This window comes from Lepidochelys kempii, chromosome 3 (genome assembly GCF_965140285.1).
Source record: "Lepidochelys kempii isolate rLepKem1 chromosome 3, rLepKem1.hap1, whole genome shotgun sequence".
NCBI classification, from domain to species: domain Eukaryota; kingdom Metazoa; phylum Chordata; order Testudines; family Cheloniidae; genus Lepidochelys; species Lepidochelys kempii.
Window position 1 is genome coordinate 206,054,645 of NC_136382.1, and position 13,851 is coordinate 206,068,495.

Sequence of the window (13,851 nt, forward strand, 5' to 3'; positions counted from 1 at the left end):
CAGTCACTACGCAGATGGATGGATATCTGTGCTGCTCCTGATTGGCTAAGGACTGCACACATCCTATTAATGTTTGCTACCAGTAACAAAAGTAACTACTTAAGTAGTAGTTTACACACAGCCCTGCTGTGAGGGAAGTAGAGCTGTATTATCCTTATATCCCTGATGTGAAAACTGAGATACACTTGACTATATTTGAACCCTGTGTCTAATGGCTCCTCCCCTTAAGCTGTGGGAGGGGCCTTCCAATGCTTGCACCCACCCACTCCCAGAATTCAATGGGTACACTTTACTTCTCTGTGTCTGTTTCCCACCCATCTTTTGACTGTTTAGACTGAATCCAGTTTATAAGCCTACTTATTTGCTTTGTTATAACTTTCTTATCCTCAAATTGACATGACAATATCAAAAAGGATGGAAGGATGAGAATGCTGCTATTTAGTATCAAGGTTTACAATTCAGATAAATAACTAGAGCTGAGGAGAACAGCCAAGGTTTGTTGAAATCAACAGTTTTATAGTCTTCCAGGCAAGATTTACATTGGCTTTATTTTCATCTAAATTAAAATAACTTTTAAAATGTAGGAGAAAATAATGATCTTTCTGCTATTTGTCTTTCCTTTTTACCAATGTGCCTACAAAGGAAATTGTATTACTTTTTTATTGGGTGAGTTATCAGAGTCATTAGATTGCTTCCTGAGCCTACGCCATTTTATAATTGAAAATATGTGGATTCTCACATAACAAATAGGCAATTCATTTCTTGCTTATCTCTAGCATTTCTCTCTTGGTTTTTTGCTGGAGTAAAGGTCATGTTTCAGAGGTATTCCCACTTGCCATTTTCCTGCTTGAGTGCCTGCATTAGCATTTCTGCGGTAATGTAGATCAGACAAGGAATTATCATGAAAACATAATAAAATATTTAAAGATATAAAAAGCTACACTGAAAGTTCTTCGGAAAACCTTTGTGCCTTGGTGTCACACATTCTGCATCAAATACTTGAATACTGATCCAAATGTTGGCCTGGATGCCACAAAGACTTATGCATGGTTTTCACCTTATGCACCATGAACAGACCTAGTGCATAAAGTTAAGTATGTGCGTAAATCTTTGCCTTAGGGCTTTCTTCAGGATTCCTTACTCAGCAAAACTCCCATTACTGTCTAAGTCCCATGAAGGAACTAGCCCTACTGTGATATACTGTTAAAGTCAAGAAATTCAGGCATCTTTGTCCTACAAACAGACACTGACATGTCTAGATGCTTGCCCCATGGTACCTAGTGTACTGATGATAATCAAAAGACTTTCATTATTCCTGGTGAACGTCAGTGGGTGCTTTGCCTGAGTAAGATGGGCTGAATGGTGCCTTTGGGGATTTGTCAGTCCAGATTAAAGATGGCTTTTGCAGTCCTGCAAAGCCTATGGCTGTGGGCTTCCCCTAATTTGTGGGACCCAGAAATGTAAATAGGAATCTCAGCTTTCATTAAGAATAAATGTTTTTAGCCATTTTCCCACACTAGTGGCTAGGGTTGAAATCTTGTGAACTTCAGGAAACAGACAAGTTATGATTGTTGTTGTTGACAATCCCAGCACAGCTACCTAGGGCTGAGCTTTGGGTTCTAGAACAACCATAGCCAGACATCCCTGGATTTTTGGGAAGGCCACAGATGTACAGTAGTGGGTGGCACTTGTCACCCAAGATATCACTGAGGGCACTCGGGCCACTGCAAGTTGCCTGCCAGCCATCTGCCTATAGCTGAGCCAGCTTCTCTTCTGAGCATCCAGCAGGAGCTCAGGCCAGAAGAAGGGGCAGCTCAGTAGCGTGTGAGTAGTAGGATTTGCTAGACTGATCCCCAGGGCCGGATTTACACCTTACACGCCCCAAGGCACAGCGCAGGGTTGTATGTAAACTACTATTTTAGTTAATATTTGTAAAAATCGATATCAGTCCTGAACCTCACCAAAATGCATGCTAAGCCCTCCAGTGTCTGAACCTCCGTTGACTTGGACAATAGTCCCATGCAAAACTTTTCTACATATTGGCACAACCCAACACAAGCAACTGGGCTTACTTCAGCAGTTGTAGCCCACTGGCGATGGGGCCCAAAAGATCCACCTTGCATAAATAAGAACTGACATATCGGGTCAGACCAATGGACCATCTAGCCCAGTGTCTTGTCTTTGGCGGTGGCCAGTACCACAGCTTCAGGAAGAGTGTACAGAACAGGGGAGTTGGAGTAATCCACCCCGACTTCTCCTCCCAGCTTCTGGCAGTCAGAGATTTAGTGTCGTCCCAAGTATGTGGTTGCATCACGGACCATCTTGGCCAATAGCCATTGATGGACCTATTCTCCATGAACTTATCCGGTTCTTTTTTGAACCCAGTAATACTCTTAGCAATCACAACTTCCCATGGCAATGAGTTCCACAGGTTAGTTGGGTGAAAAAGTACTTACTCTTGTTTGTATTAAACCTGCTGCCTATTTCACCATGTGAACCCTGTTTTTTGTATTGTGGGGAAAGGGTAAATGACACTTTTTTGATATTCATGATATTATAGACTTCTAAAATATCCACCCTTAGTCACATCTTTTTTAAGAGAACAGTCTTAATCCTTCAAGTCTCTTCTCATGTTGAAACCATACTTTTGATCATATTTGCTGCCCTTCTCTGAACCTTTTCCAGTCTACTATAACCTTCTTGAGATGGGATCACCAGAACTGCACACAGTATTCATGGGGTGGGCAAAAGATGGATTTATTAGTGGCATTATGATATTTTCGGTCTTATTTTCTATTCCTTTCCTAATAGTTCCTAAGATTCTGTTAGCCTTTTTGACCGCTGCTGCATATTGCGCTGAAGTTTTCAGAGATCCATGGTGACTCCAAGATCTTTCTTGAGTGGTAACAGCTCATTTAGAATTGATCATTATTAAGGCTAAGATTTTGTCATGGTTCTTTTTAGTAAAAGTCACAGACATGTTACGGGTAATAAACAAAAATTTACAGAAGCCATGACCTATCTGTGACTTTTGCTGCTGTGGTTCCATGGTTTCCCCCACCACTATGGTGGCTGGGAGCTGTAGGGTTCCCCCTCTTCCCACAGCAGATGGAAGCTGCAGGGGGGCCCCCCTCTGCCCACAGCAGCGGGGAGCTGCAGGGTGACCATTTTTTCCTGAAGAGAAGATAGAGTCCTGCAGCCCCTGGGGCTGAAGCAGAGAATGTCATGAAGGTCTCTGGAGGCTACAGATTCCATGTCTTCCATAACATAATCGTAGCCTTACTTATTATATACTGTAGTTGGGATTATTTTTTCCTACTACATGTTCCATACAGGATGCTTGTTATTATTTAACATTGCTTGTATTAAGGTAGCACCCACAGTGGACTAGGTCCAGGCATACAGTAATTTTGGCACTGCTATAAAGAGCTCACAAGCTAAGAAGGCTGGAGGAAGAAGGATAAAACATACATATTTTTTCCAGGTGGGCCTTGACCTAGTTGGTGAATTTTACAGCAGAAGTGAGCCTTGTGGGAGGACTTAAAAGAAGAGTAGTTGCCCTGTAGATCAGTTCAGAGAGGGCATCCAAGGCATATGGGGTAATGTGGAAGTGTCACGGAGCACAGACTCACCTGGCAGCACCTCCTGCTGGTTGTCTCAGGGAATTAGCATCCAGCCTCCAGAGCGCCTCCTTCAAGCTGGTGTCTCACCCCCTCCTGGACCCCAGTGCCTTTGTCTTGGGTACTGCCCCCTGGCAGTACCTCCACAATTCTGAGTCTCCCCCTCCCAGGGGAACCCCCACCCACTATCCCCACCTCGCTTCAGTCTTGGTCTACTGCCAGTCACCAACTAGCCCCTGCTCCCTGGGGCAGACTGCAGTATAAGCCCTCATCACAGGCAAGGGGGTTTGGACCCGCTGCCCATGCAACCCCCCATACCTAATAGGCCTTCCCAGGCCTGCAGCTTTCCTAGGTCTGAGCTGCCCTGCTCCCAATCTGGGTACTTTCTCAGCCCTTGCAGCCAGGTCCCTCTCTCTCCAAGCTAGAGAGAGTCTCTCCCAGAACTTCTGGCTCAAAGCCTTTATAGAGCCAGCTGGGCCCTGATTGGGGCGTGGCCCCCAGCTGCCACCACTTCCCCCAATCAGCCGAGGTTTTGCTCCCTTCCCCAGCCCCAGCCCTCTGCAGCGCTTTTCCAACCCCTTCAGGGCTGGAGCGGGTGCTCACCCTGCTACAGGAAGAAAGCATAAAGATGGTTGCAGAAGAGTCAGACAAATAGAATCAGGGTTTGCAATAGGATCAATAAAACACCAACGATCAGAAAGCCAGAGTGCGACTGTCTGACAGATGAATGAATATGCAGAATGTAAGAAGGTCCCTAATAAATGTTAGGCTGCTTGAGTTTGAGTCACTGCAAATGTTTACAGTAGATAAATAGTGTGAGACAGTGTTTACATTTAAAAATAGTTTTATAAAGGGACCAGATTTTCAGTATTTACAGCAAATTAAAACAGCCTCGTATGCTGTAATTCCTAATGGAGATTTATGTAACTTCATTTGCATCTCTTTAGTAAGATACAGTAAAGGCTCCTAAAAAATATCTTTCTCTGTGACCAGTAATTCTCATTTTGATATGTTTATCTTGAAGAAATACATGATTTTAATATAGATTTTTATTTTATATATATTTTATATATCAGAGGCTCTACCAACAATCCATGTCTAGGTGTAAAATGTTGTCCATTAAAATTACCCAGAAAACTATAGACAGAGTGAGAGAAGACTTCCAGGATGTGAACTGCACCTACAGAATCAACCAGCCACAGGTTGGAAGGAATTGCTGTTGAATTCCCTGAGAGAACACAAAGCAATCGGTAACGTGCACGTTATGGAACAAGACCTCTTCTAAATTAGAATCATGAGTAAGGTATTGGGTGTCCTAGAAGCAAATAAAGATACCATCAGAATAGTGGCAGTGACCACAGAGGCAACATGTTTTACCAGCTACTGTGGAACGTTGCGTAGGGCCCCCAGTGGCAGGAAGTCCACTGGGGGATTGTTGTGGTGGTTGAAAGCAGATGAAACCTCCCTTTGTGGGAGGTCTGGGGAGCCTAATGGTGGGCAGGATTTACCCAGGGACAACACATGGGTGCCAGTGTGGCCTGGTTCCCTTGAACCATCTCTGGCGGCAGAGCTCCCCGTCCTGAGCACAGCTGGTGCAGTTGGCGGCCAGGGGGCCAACGCAGCGTGTTCTCTGCTGCATCCTTATTCCTCCACTGTGCTTGTGTTAAATCCCTTGAAAAATAAAACACCTGTCCGTAGGAGCCAATTGCTTACCGTGGAGGGGCGGTACACTGGTGCCGTGAGAACAATGGCATCTCCCATTCCCAGGGGAGCATGGCACATGGTATTACACACTCTTAAATGGCAACCTCTCGTCCCTTCAGTAGCAGCCAGTGTAAAGCAAGCATTCTGGGAACATTCACGGGGCTGGGAGCCCACACGTGCAACCCGTGGGAGCAGAAGCCCAAAGGCATCACTACTGTCTTCTTCAGGATGGGAAAGGGAAGCTGAGGAGCACAGCGGTACCGAGGCCTGCCCCCTGGCTCAGGAGGGGAGGGACAGCCGAGCATTCCGAGTGCCCCTACTGATTTTGCTGTAGAGAAGGGGAAGAGGCCCACTCCACTTTATTTGGGAGCAGGGGGAGGCGGGAGTGAGCATGTGAGCAGATGGCTGCATACAGTTGTGTGTGTGTGTGTGTGTGTGTGTGAGTGAGGGGTGGGTGCAGGTGTGATGGATGTGAGGGGGTAGATATGTGGGAGTGGCTGGCTGGGAGTGGCTGCACAGACTGGATGAACACAATAGATTAAATTTGAACTTTCCTATGCAGCAGTTCAGGAACACTTCATTCAAAACAGCTTCAAAGCAGATATAAAAATCCTGCCTTGACCCTGGAACTAACCTATCAGCTTTGAGGCCCATATTCTTATGTCTGTGAATTTTAGACAGGGGACTACAGTAGGACTTCTAAAGAAAACGTACCTGCAACCTTAATCATGGAGCAGAGTAACATGCACATTTACCTGTGGGAGCATCCTAGCTTCTGTCTCCCAATTCACTTTCAAAGCAGGACGTCAACCATATTGTATTTACTTTGTGTGGGGCAGGGTGAATGAAGAGGCTGGGTGCCGGAGAGAAAGGAGGGGAACCATGGCAGAAGATGAACAGGGAGAGGAGCTGTCAAAAGGATGTTTTCTTTTGATCTAAATCATTCCCAGTCAGCCGATTCACCATCTGATTTTGGCTCCTCTTGGTTTTTAGGGGTCTTTCGTTCCAGTTTGAATATTCAGTTTCAAATGTGCATATTTCAGCTTCAGGGCACCTTCTGTTAACTTGGCAATAGCCAATCCTGGGCTATAAATTCCTCGGCCTTCCTCTCAGTACTTCAGCCCCTGGCTTTAGAGCGTATGCAGCCCATGATACAGTTATTTCATATACAGGCAGTAAGCCCAAGTTACGCTTAAATATGGTCTCTAGAGTTCTTTGGACAGCTCCAAAGTGGATTTCTTTTTCAGTTGAGCATCAACCTAAAATTCTCACTGTCAACAACATAATATATTAAAATGTTGTGGGTTTTTTTCTATATTTCATTCATTTTGTTTCTGTTGCTTTCTCCTTGTCATTAAAGATTTCCATTTGCCCAAATCTCTCCTCTTCTCATTTTAAACCGGGCCCTTTTTTCCAGTTAAATATGGGGATTCTTTCCTGACTTCATTTTATTTTATGATCAGCATTTCCTCTTTATAGAAAAGTCTGCTGGCTGAAAAAAGCCAGGGAGAGAACAGGGAGATGGGAAAAGTGGTTAGATCATGTCAGCAGGGCGAGGGAATTGGGAAGGCCTAGTTTAGCCCCCAAACAATTATCAAGCTGTGTGGTTACTGGGTCGTAGGTTTTGTAATGGAAAAAGATGACCAGAAAATAAATATGACTGTGTGTGATCATTTAACTTGCAACGAAGAATGAAGCCAAATGAGGACAAATAATTGACTTTATTCAAACATAATTCCATCAGAATTCCAGACTGATTCCCACAGGTCTCTATTCCACTTCTCTAAAACCACCTTATAAACAACCCTCAAAAACCCACAAAGAAACCCTGGGAGGTATAAATTCAGTAAAGAGGCATTTGGGAAATTAATCTATTGTGGCTAATGCTGAATAAAAATGCCACAAACAGCTGTGGTGCTGAAGTTGCACAATTCAGATAAATTAAGTAACTCAATTAACAATCCCTCATATACAGTAGAACCTCAGAGTTACAAACACCTCGGGAATGGAGGTTGTTCGTAACTCTGAACAAAACATCATGGTGGTTTGTTCAAAAGTGTACAACTGAACATTGACTTCATACAGCTTTGAAACTTTACTCTGCAGAAGAAAAATGCTGCTTTACCTTTATTTTTTTTTTAGTAGTTTACGTTTAACCCAGTACTGTACTGTATTTGCTTTCTTTTGTCTCTGCTGCTGCCTGATTCCGGTTCCAAATGGGGTGTGTGGTTGACTGGTCAGTTCATAACTCTGGTGTTCATAGCTCTGAGGTTCTCCTGTATATAGATATGTGCATCTGAATCCAGTTAACATTAATGACAACACTGTCCACACTCATTTCCTACCGCTTTGGACTGATATGCTGTGTGATGGCACATCCGCGCTTTGTGGCTTGGGGTACGTCTACACAGCAAAGAAAAACCCGCGGCTGGCCTATGCCAGCTGTCTCAGGGTCACAGGGCTCAGGCTATGGGGCTGTTTCATTTCTGTGTAGACTTCCAGGCTCAGGCTGGGGTCCCACAGCCCAAGCACTAGCCCGAATACAAAGTCTACACAGCAATGAAAGAGCCCTGCACAAGCCAGCTGTGGGTTTGTCTTTGCTGTGTAGACGTGCCCTGTGTGTGATGGTGGTGGTTTTTTAAAATACTCTTCTTTCCTTGATACCAGTGGAGAACTATGATCATGACAGCCTGTTCTTAGGTACTCAGGCCGGTAGAAAAGCTGCACTGAGAACAGTTTGTTGTACCATTGCACATTCCCTACCCCTGCTGTGGCGCCTACGGCCCTGATCTTGCAAACATGTGTGTGCTTAATTTTAAGTACATGCGTAATCCCACTGGGACAGAATTCTGCACCGCTGAAGTCAATGGGAATTTTGCCAGTAATGTCCATGATGCAGGATCAGGCCCTTGATACATAAGTGTTTGTACGGTTGGGGCCTATGCTTCTTTACCTCTGCACCATGCCTACTCATCACTGGCTCTCTGCAAGCCAGCATCGGCAGTCCTGTCCAGAAATCAGTCTGCAACACAACACAGTGTGCCACCCCTGGGCCCAGAGCTGGCTAGAGCTTTTTTTTATGAGTTCAAACCAGTCTTGTCTCTTTTTTTCTCCTGTGTAGCATTATTTTTACGAGCCATCAAGGGATATGACAGGCAGCGCAAAACTTGTAGACTGCTTTGAACTTTGAAACAGCTCAGTCTCACTCCGAGGCTGGAAAGGCAACTGAGGTTGTAATGCCCTCAGCAGAAATGTGAGAAGAAGGGAATCTGGGATACAGTGGTGTGCTCTATGGACCCAGCTGTAAAAAGCACTTATTTCTGGGGATCTGTACTGTTCACTTTCAGACATACCCAGTCAGTTTACTCCATCTGACAGACTATGCATTTAAAAAAAAAAAGTAAAATTGCAGAGAGAGAGAGTTTCTAAGGTTAGGGTGATTTGCTTAATCAAAAAGAAAAGGAGTACTTGTGGCACCTTAGAGACTAACAAATCTATTTGAGCATAAGCTTTCGTGAGCTACAGCTCACTTCATTGGATGCATTCAGTTGTATTTTCCACTGAATGCATCTGATGAAGTGAGCTGTAGCTCACGAAAGCTTATGCTCAAATACATTTGTTAGTCTCTCAGGTGCTACAAGTACTCCTTTTCTTTTTACAGGTACTGTAGTCTGCCAGGAATGAGATCCAGGAGAGAAATGTAGCATCCCAATATACCCTGGGGCTGTTCCGTGGCAGCTGATTGAGACAGACCATTTCCTAATCTCTGTTGGGGATGCCAGGCTTATAAATACAGCATATACCTCATTTTCCACAAAACCTGTAGAGCCAAATTATGACGGACCCTGCATGAGTGCACTAGATGGGGAGAGCAGCCATAATTTGGCTGCAGGCACCCAGAGGAGCACACTAGCTAGATTTGGGGAGAGGACTCTGCCTTCCCTCTTGTGTCTCCCTCCCCATTCCACACTGGGAGAAGCCCTGGCTAACCCATCACCCAGGGAGTCTTGCACCTCACTGCTCTGACCTCAGCTCCACTGGGTGCATAAGGCTTTGCAAAAGCATAATAAGCCAGATCCTTAACTGAATGATTTAAACCAGCTGGGGATCTGCTCCTGTGCTGCATGGCCCTGCGTCTCCCCAACTCAGTTCAGATCCCAAAGAGCCATAGTGGGCCCTATGATTTTAGTTAACATTAAAATGATGAATTTACATCTTTTCCAGCCACTCATTTGTGGGGGCGGGGAGGGGAGTTCTTTCTAAGACTAGCATTACTTTGGATTAAATAAAGTCCTAGGATTAGAATTCTAGGTATCATTCCAGGGAGTCTAAGCACAAACACACTTCTTTGCTCTGCACTGAAGCATTAGCAATTGAAAACCCCTTCTGGAGAGTTCAGTTTTTCATGGAACACACTTATACTTTAAAAAAAACCTCGAATTTATGGAAAAGGAGGATAAAGGAGATATTGAACGTGTTTAAGCAACATCTAGAGAACTTAAAAGAATCATTTGTCACTGTCTGATGCTAAGTGACGGTGGCACTTGATAACTTGTAAGAGTTTTGGATAAATACTTCATGATCCTTCCATAAACTACTAGATGTCCCATAAATTGCTGTAGCAATAGAATTTAAAAATCCAAGTTCAAGTGGGACATTACAATTTGTGTCTTTCCCTGGCACCTTCTAAACTCAATGTTATGTTTTCTCTTTCAGGCCATGTATATGTTCTACGCTTTGGCAATTGTCTGTGATGATTTCTTTGTCCCTTCATTGGAAAAGATTAGTGAAGTAAGTATTTGTAGATGTTTCTTGCATGTCACTTTAGTAGCAATTTCCCTTGAAAACCTCAAGATGTGTCCATAGTAGATAGCATTATATTACAGTTTCTCATTTGGGTTTTTTTTTAAAAAATTTAATGGGTAAGAAAACAGATGTTGTGTTTACATTGATTTATAATATCGTGCAAATGATTGGTTCCACTTTGTGCATTTCTGTTACAGGCGCCTGCGTGTGCATTTCTTAGTGGACAAATAATATTTGTAGGGTACCCTTATAAAGCTTGTGATTGCCACTTCAGTAACAATAAGAACAGTTATATCTGCAGAGCACCCCTCTCTTTAGCAAATAAAGCATAAATACTATGTAGTTAAAAACATACCTTAAGAAATACCCAGGAAAAACGGTCTTGTGGTTAAGTTGCTCAGTTGGGACTCAGAAGTTCAGTTCCTGGCTCTGTAACAAACTTCTTGTGAGAGATCTTGGGCAAGTCACTTACCCTTTCTGTGCCCCACAGGTTATTGACGTTTCTTCTCTCCCAACATTTGGTTGTCTTATCTATTTAATTTACAAGCTCTTCAAGGCAGGGACTGTTCCTTAGTACATGTTTGTTCAGCATCTTGCAAAATGCGTTCCCAGTTTTGGCTGTGACCTCTAAGTGCTACTGAAATAAAAATTATAGTAATACATTTCTAAAAATACAATATAGCATACTGTAATTCTGACAAAGATGGCCAACAATTGCATATTTTTAACCTTCTGATGAAAAATATCTGTTTGAGCCTGGATTACATTAAAATAGAAATTTTTCCAGTAAAGCTAAATTTTAAAATTTGCAAAATTACAGTTCTTCCAGCTTCTTAAACTTCTGCACTCTAAATTCTGAGAAACTTCCTGTAAATCATTCCATCAGCTGCACTGGCCAATTCTTGGGGGGAAAATGAGAGAAATTAAGATGTACCTTGACTTTGACATGAAAATGTTGATCCACTGGATACTTCCAAGTTTCAAATGATGTTTTAAACCCTCTCTACATCACATTGGATCAAACAGGTCACCCAAAGGGGCAGAGTTTGGCCAAAAGAGGACTATTTTGGTCCTACACACACCACAAATATGGATTCTACTGCCCTGACATTGATTTCAACAAAGTCTTGGTTTGGATTTAAAATTCAACAGACATGCAGCAGTCTCCTTATCTGTGCAGTCACTGGGCAGATGGAGGGATATCTGTGCTCCTCCTGCTTGGCTAAGAATTGCACACATCATCTTACTTTTGCTACCTTGGTCCCCACCCCAACCAGCTTCTCTGCTCCACCCACCTGCTGTCTTGTCTTTAAACTGTGAGATCTTTGGGGCAGGGCCTTTCATTTTCTATGTTTTACAGCACCTAGCATTGGGAGCCCTGAGCTCGCCGGCCTGTACACGCTACTGCAATATGAATGTATAATAACCATAATGATTAATGGTAAAAATTCTGCTGAGTGCATTTCACAATGCAGACTTCAGTTTAAAACACTGGGCCAGATCCTCAGCTGATATAAATTAGGAGCTATGGTTGATTTACATTAGCTAAGGCTCTGATCCCTATTTGGATTTCAGACCTCCCTGCAAGATTCTAATTCCATTATAAATTGTTCAGCAGCAAGAAAAGCTGCTCTCACACATTTCAAGCAATTGCAAAGGAAACTGTCCCCATTTGGCTCAGGCCAGCGGGATGAAATTTTAGAAGATAAGGAGTTCTTCCCAGCCTGAATAAACACAGAAAGATAATTATTTGTTGAGCGTGGGCAGTATTTTTGAAGTGTCTTCAAATCTTTCCCAAAGCCAATTCCATGCTACGAAATCTGTGCAGCAGGTAGAAAATACAGATTGGTTTTGCCACTTAGAGATCTTTGTCAATTGGGAAAGACACCTGCAGATCTCCCCTGATGGCAGAACCACAATTATCCATCTTCCTGAAAACAGAGCTGCTCCTGAGCTGCGGGAGGAGGTGTGGGAGGTTAGTTGCAAAATCATTTCTATCTGACAGCTCTGATGGAAGCTGACTCATAAACTGTACTGGTGTTTCTGGTTCATCGGAATACAGCACAGCCTTGTCTCAGCGAAAAACATATGGATGATCAAAGGGGTGACTGGGCAACTGATCCATGCCAGAGATACAGTTGTGGTGCAGAGAAGAGGGAGTGTGGTTAAACAAGTATTAGATAAATGTGATCATACTGCAGACCATAGCAATGTGATATAGGTTAACAACACATGTTAACCATGATTATCCAAAGATGCATCAATTTTCTCAAAAACATAAGTGGTTTTTTTTCAATATATTTGTTCTCAGCCCAAAGGTGACCTTTTTGAGACACAAAGTCCTTTCTTTCCGATGACCTCAAGCTGTTCTCGAGTTCTGTGACAGTGAAAGAAATACATGATCCTCTTTTCAGAGTGGCTCCAACTTATTTTTTTGTCTTAATCTGAAATGACTTGTCTTAAAAACTTCCAACTTGCATGGTCATAGCCTTCAGTGTTAGCATTCAGATGTTCATGGGAAAGCGACCCAGCTAACTTGGGAAGGGTCTCTACTGCCTTTTCTCCTGGCCCCCTTGTCTGCCTTTTTCAGACTAAAGGGGAAATAGTTTGATCACACTTTCGGATAACATCTGGTGCTGGATTCTGCTGCCCTTCCCCACACAAAGTAACTGTCTACTCCACAAGAAGTCCCGTTGAAATCAATAGGGAGGCTTTGAGAGCCGGGGATTATTCAATGTCACTAAAGGTGACAGATGTGCAACCCTACTGGGTGACATGGTATGCTTGGTATATTTTTAGTAGGTTCTCTCACTTGTTAACTTGCAAAATTCTGTCATTGGAAAGAGGTCTCACTGTCATTTGGTCACATTAGGGAAGTTCTATTGCCTAGGAGCTTGTAAGCACTTGGCAATTGACAGTCCACAATAGCACCTCATGTGGACATGCTTATTCCAGAATAAGAATGGCTTTTTCGGTTTAGTTTAATCAGAATTGGAAGTGTATTAATATTAGGGTTATAATAGCATATACAGGCCCCAACTGATATTACTGTGGAATAGATTTTTACCTCCTTTTCCTTGTCTTTGGACTACCCAGCTTGTCATGACCATTTGAATACATTGTCTCAGATTTCTGTCCCAGGGAAGCCACTGTTATAATAATCTGTCTTTAGGAAGTACGAACTCAAGCATAACCCTTGACTGATTATCCCTCCTCCGCAGGTATCAGCAGGGTACAGGCTGTATGTGATACAATGCGTGCATCTGTGTTTCCACTGAGCCTGGTGCAGCAGAAACTAGCCCTTTGGGAGATCTGCCTTTGATCCTAGATATGTCTTTCCCAATATTTTTAGTCCGGGTTAGATCACTTTCAGAAAATCTTTTTGTTCAATCAATTTGTCACGTTATTATGACAATATAACACTTTTAAGCTTCCTGCCTCCCATGGAGGCCAGACTCTGCCCACCCACCTCCTCTTCCATTGCCCCCCCATATTATATATGAAAGACTGTATGATTAGCATGTGATGGGGGCAGAGTTAAGGGTATCTGGCACCCTTGTGAGAAAATGAAGCTGTGATTGAACTGTTAACTGAGGATTCGATTGCTTGTTCTGCATTTTTTTTGCAGAGTAAATTAACTCTCTACCTTATCTTTGCATATACATAGTTTGCTGAGGTTAATATTTATGAAGAACCCTCAGAGATTCTTGTGGTAAAAATA

General features: G+C 43.2%; 1 protein-coding gene across 2 annotated transcripts in view; it reads left to right on the forward strand.

Moving 5' to 3' along the window:
* Positions 1 to 13,851, forward strand: part of SLC24A3 (solute carrier family 24 member 3) — a 329,374-nt gene that overhangs the window by 223,698 nt on the left and 91,825 nt on the right. For both annotated transcript variants that reach the window (XM_073339750.2, XM_073339751.2), the window contains exon 4: positions 10,041 to 10,115. In XM_073339750.2, coding sequence (XP_073195851.1) covers positions 10,041 to 10,115 — 75 coding nt within the window. The remainder of the gene's footprint in view (positions 1 to 10,040; positions 10,116 to 13,851) is intronic.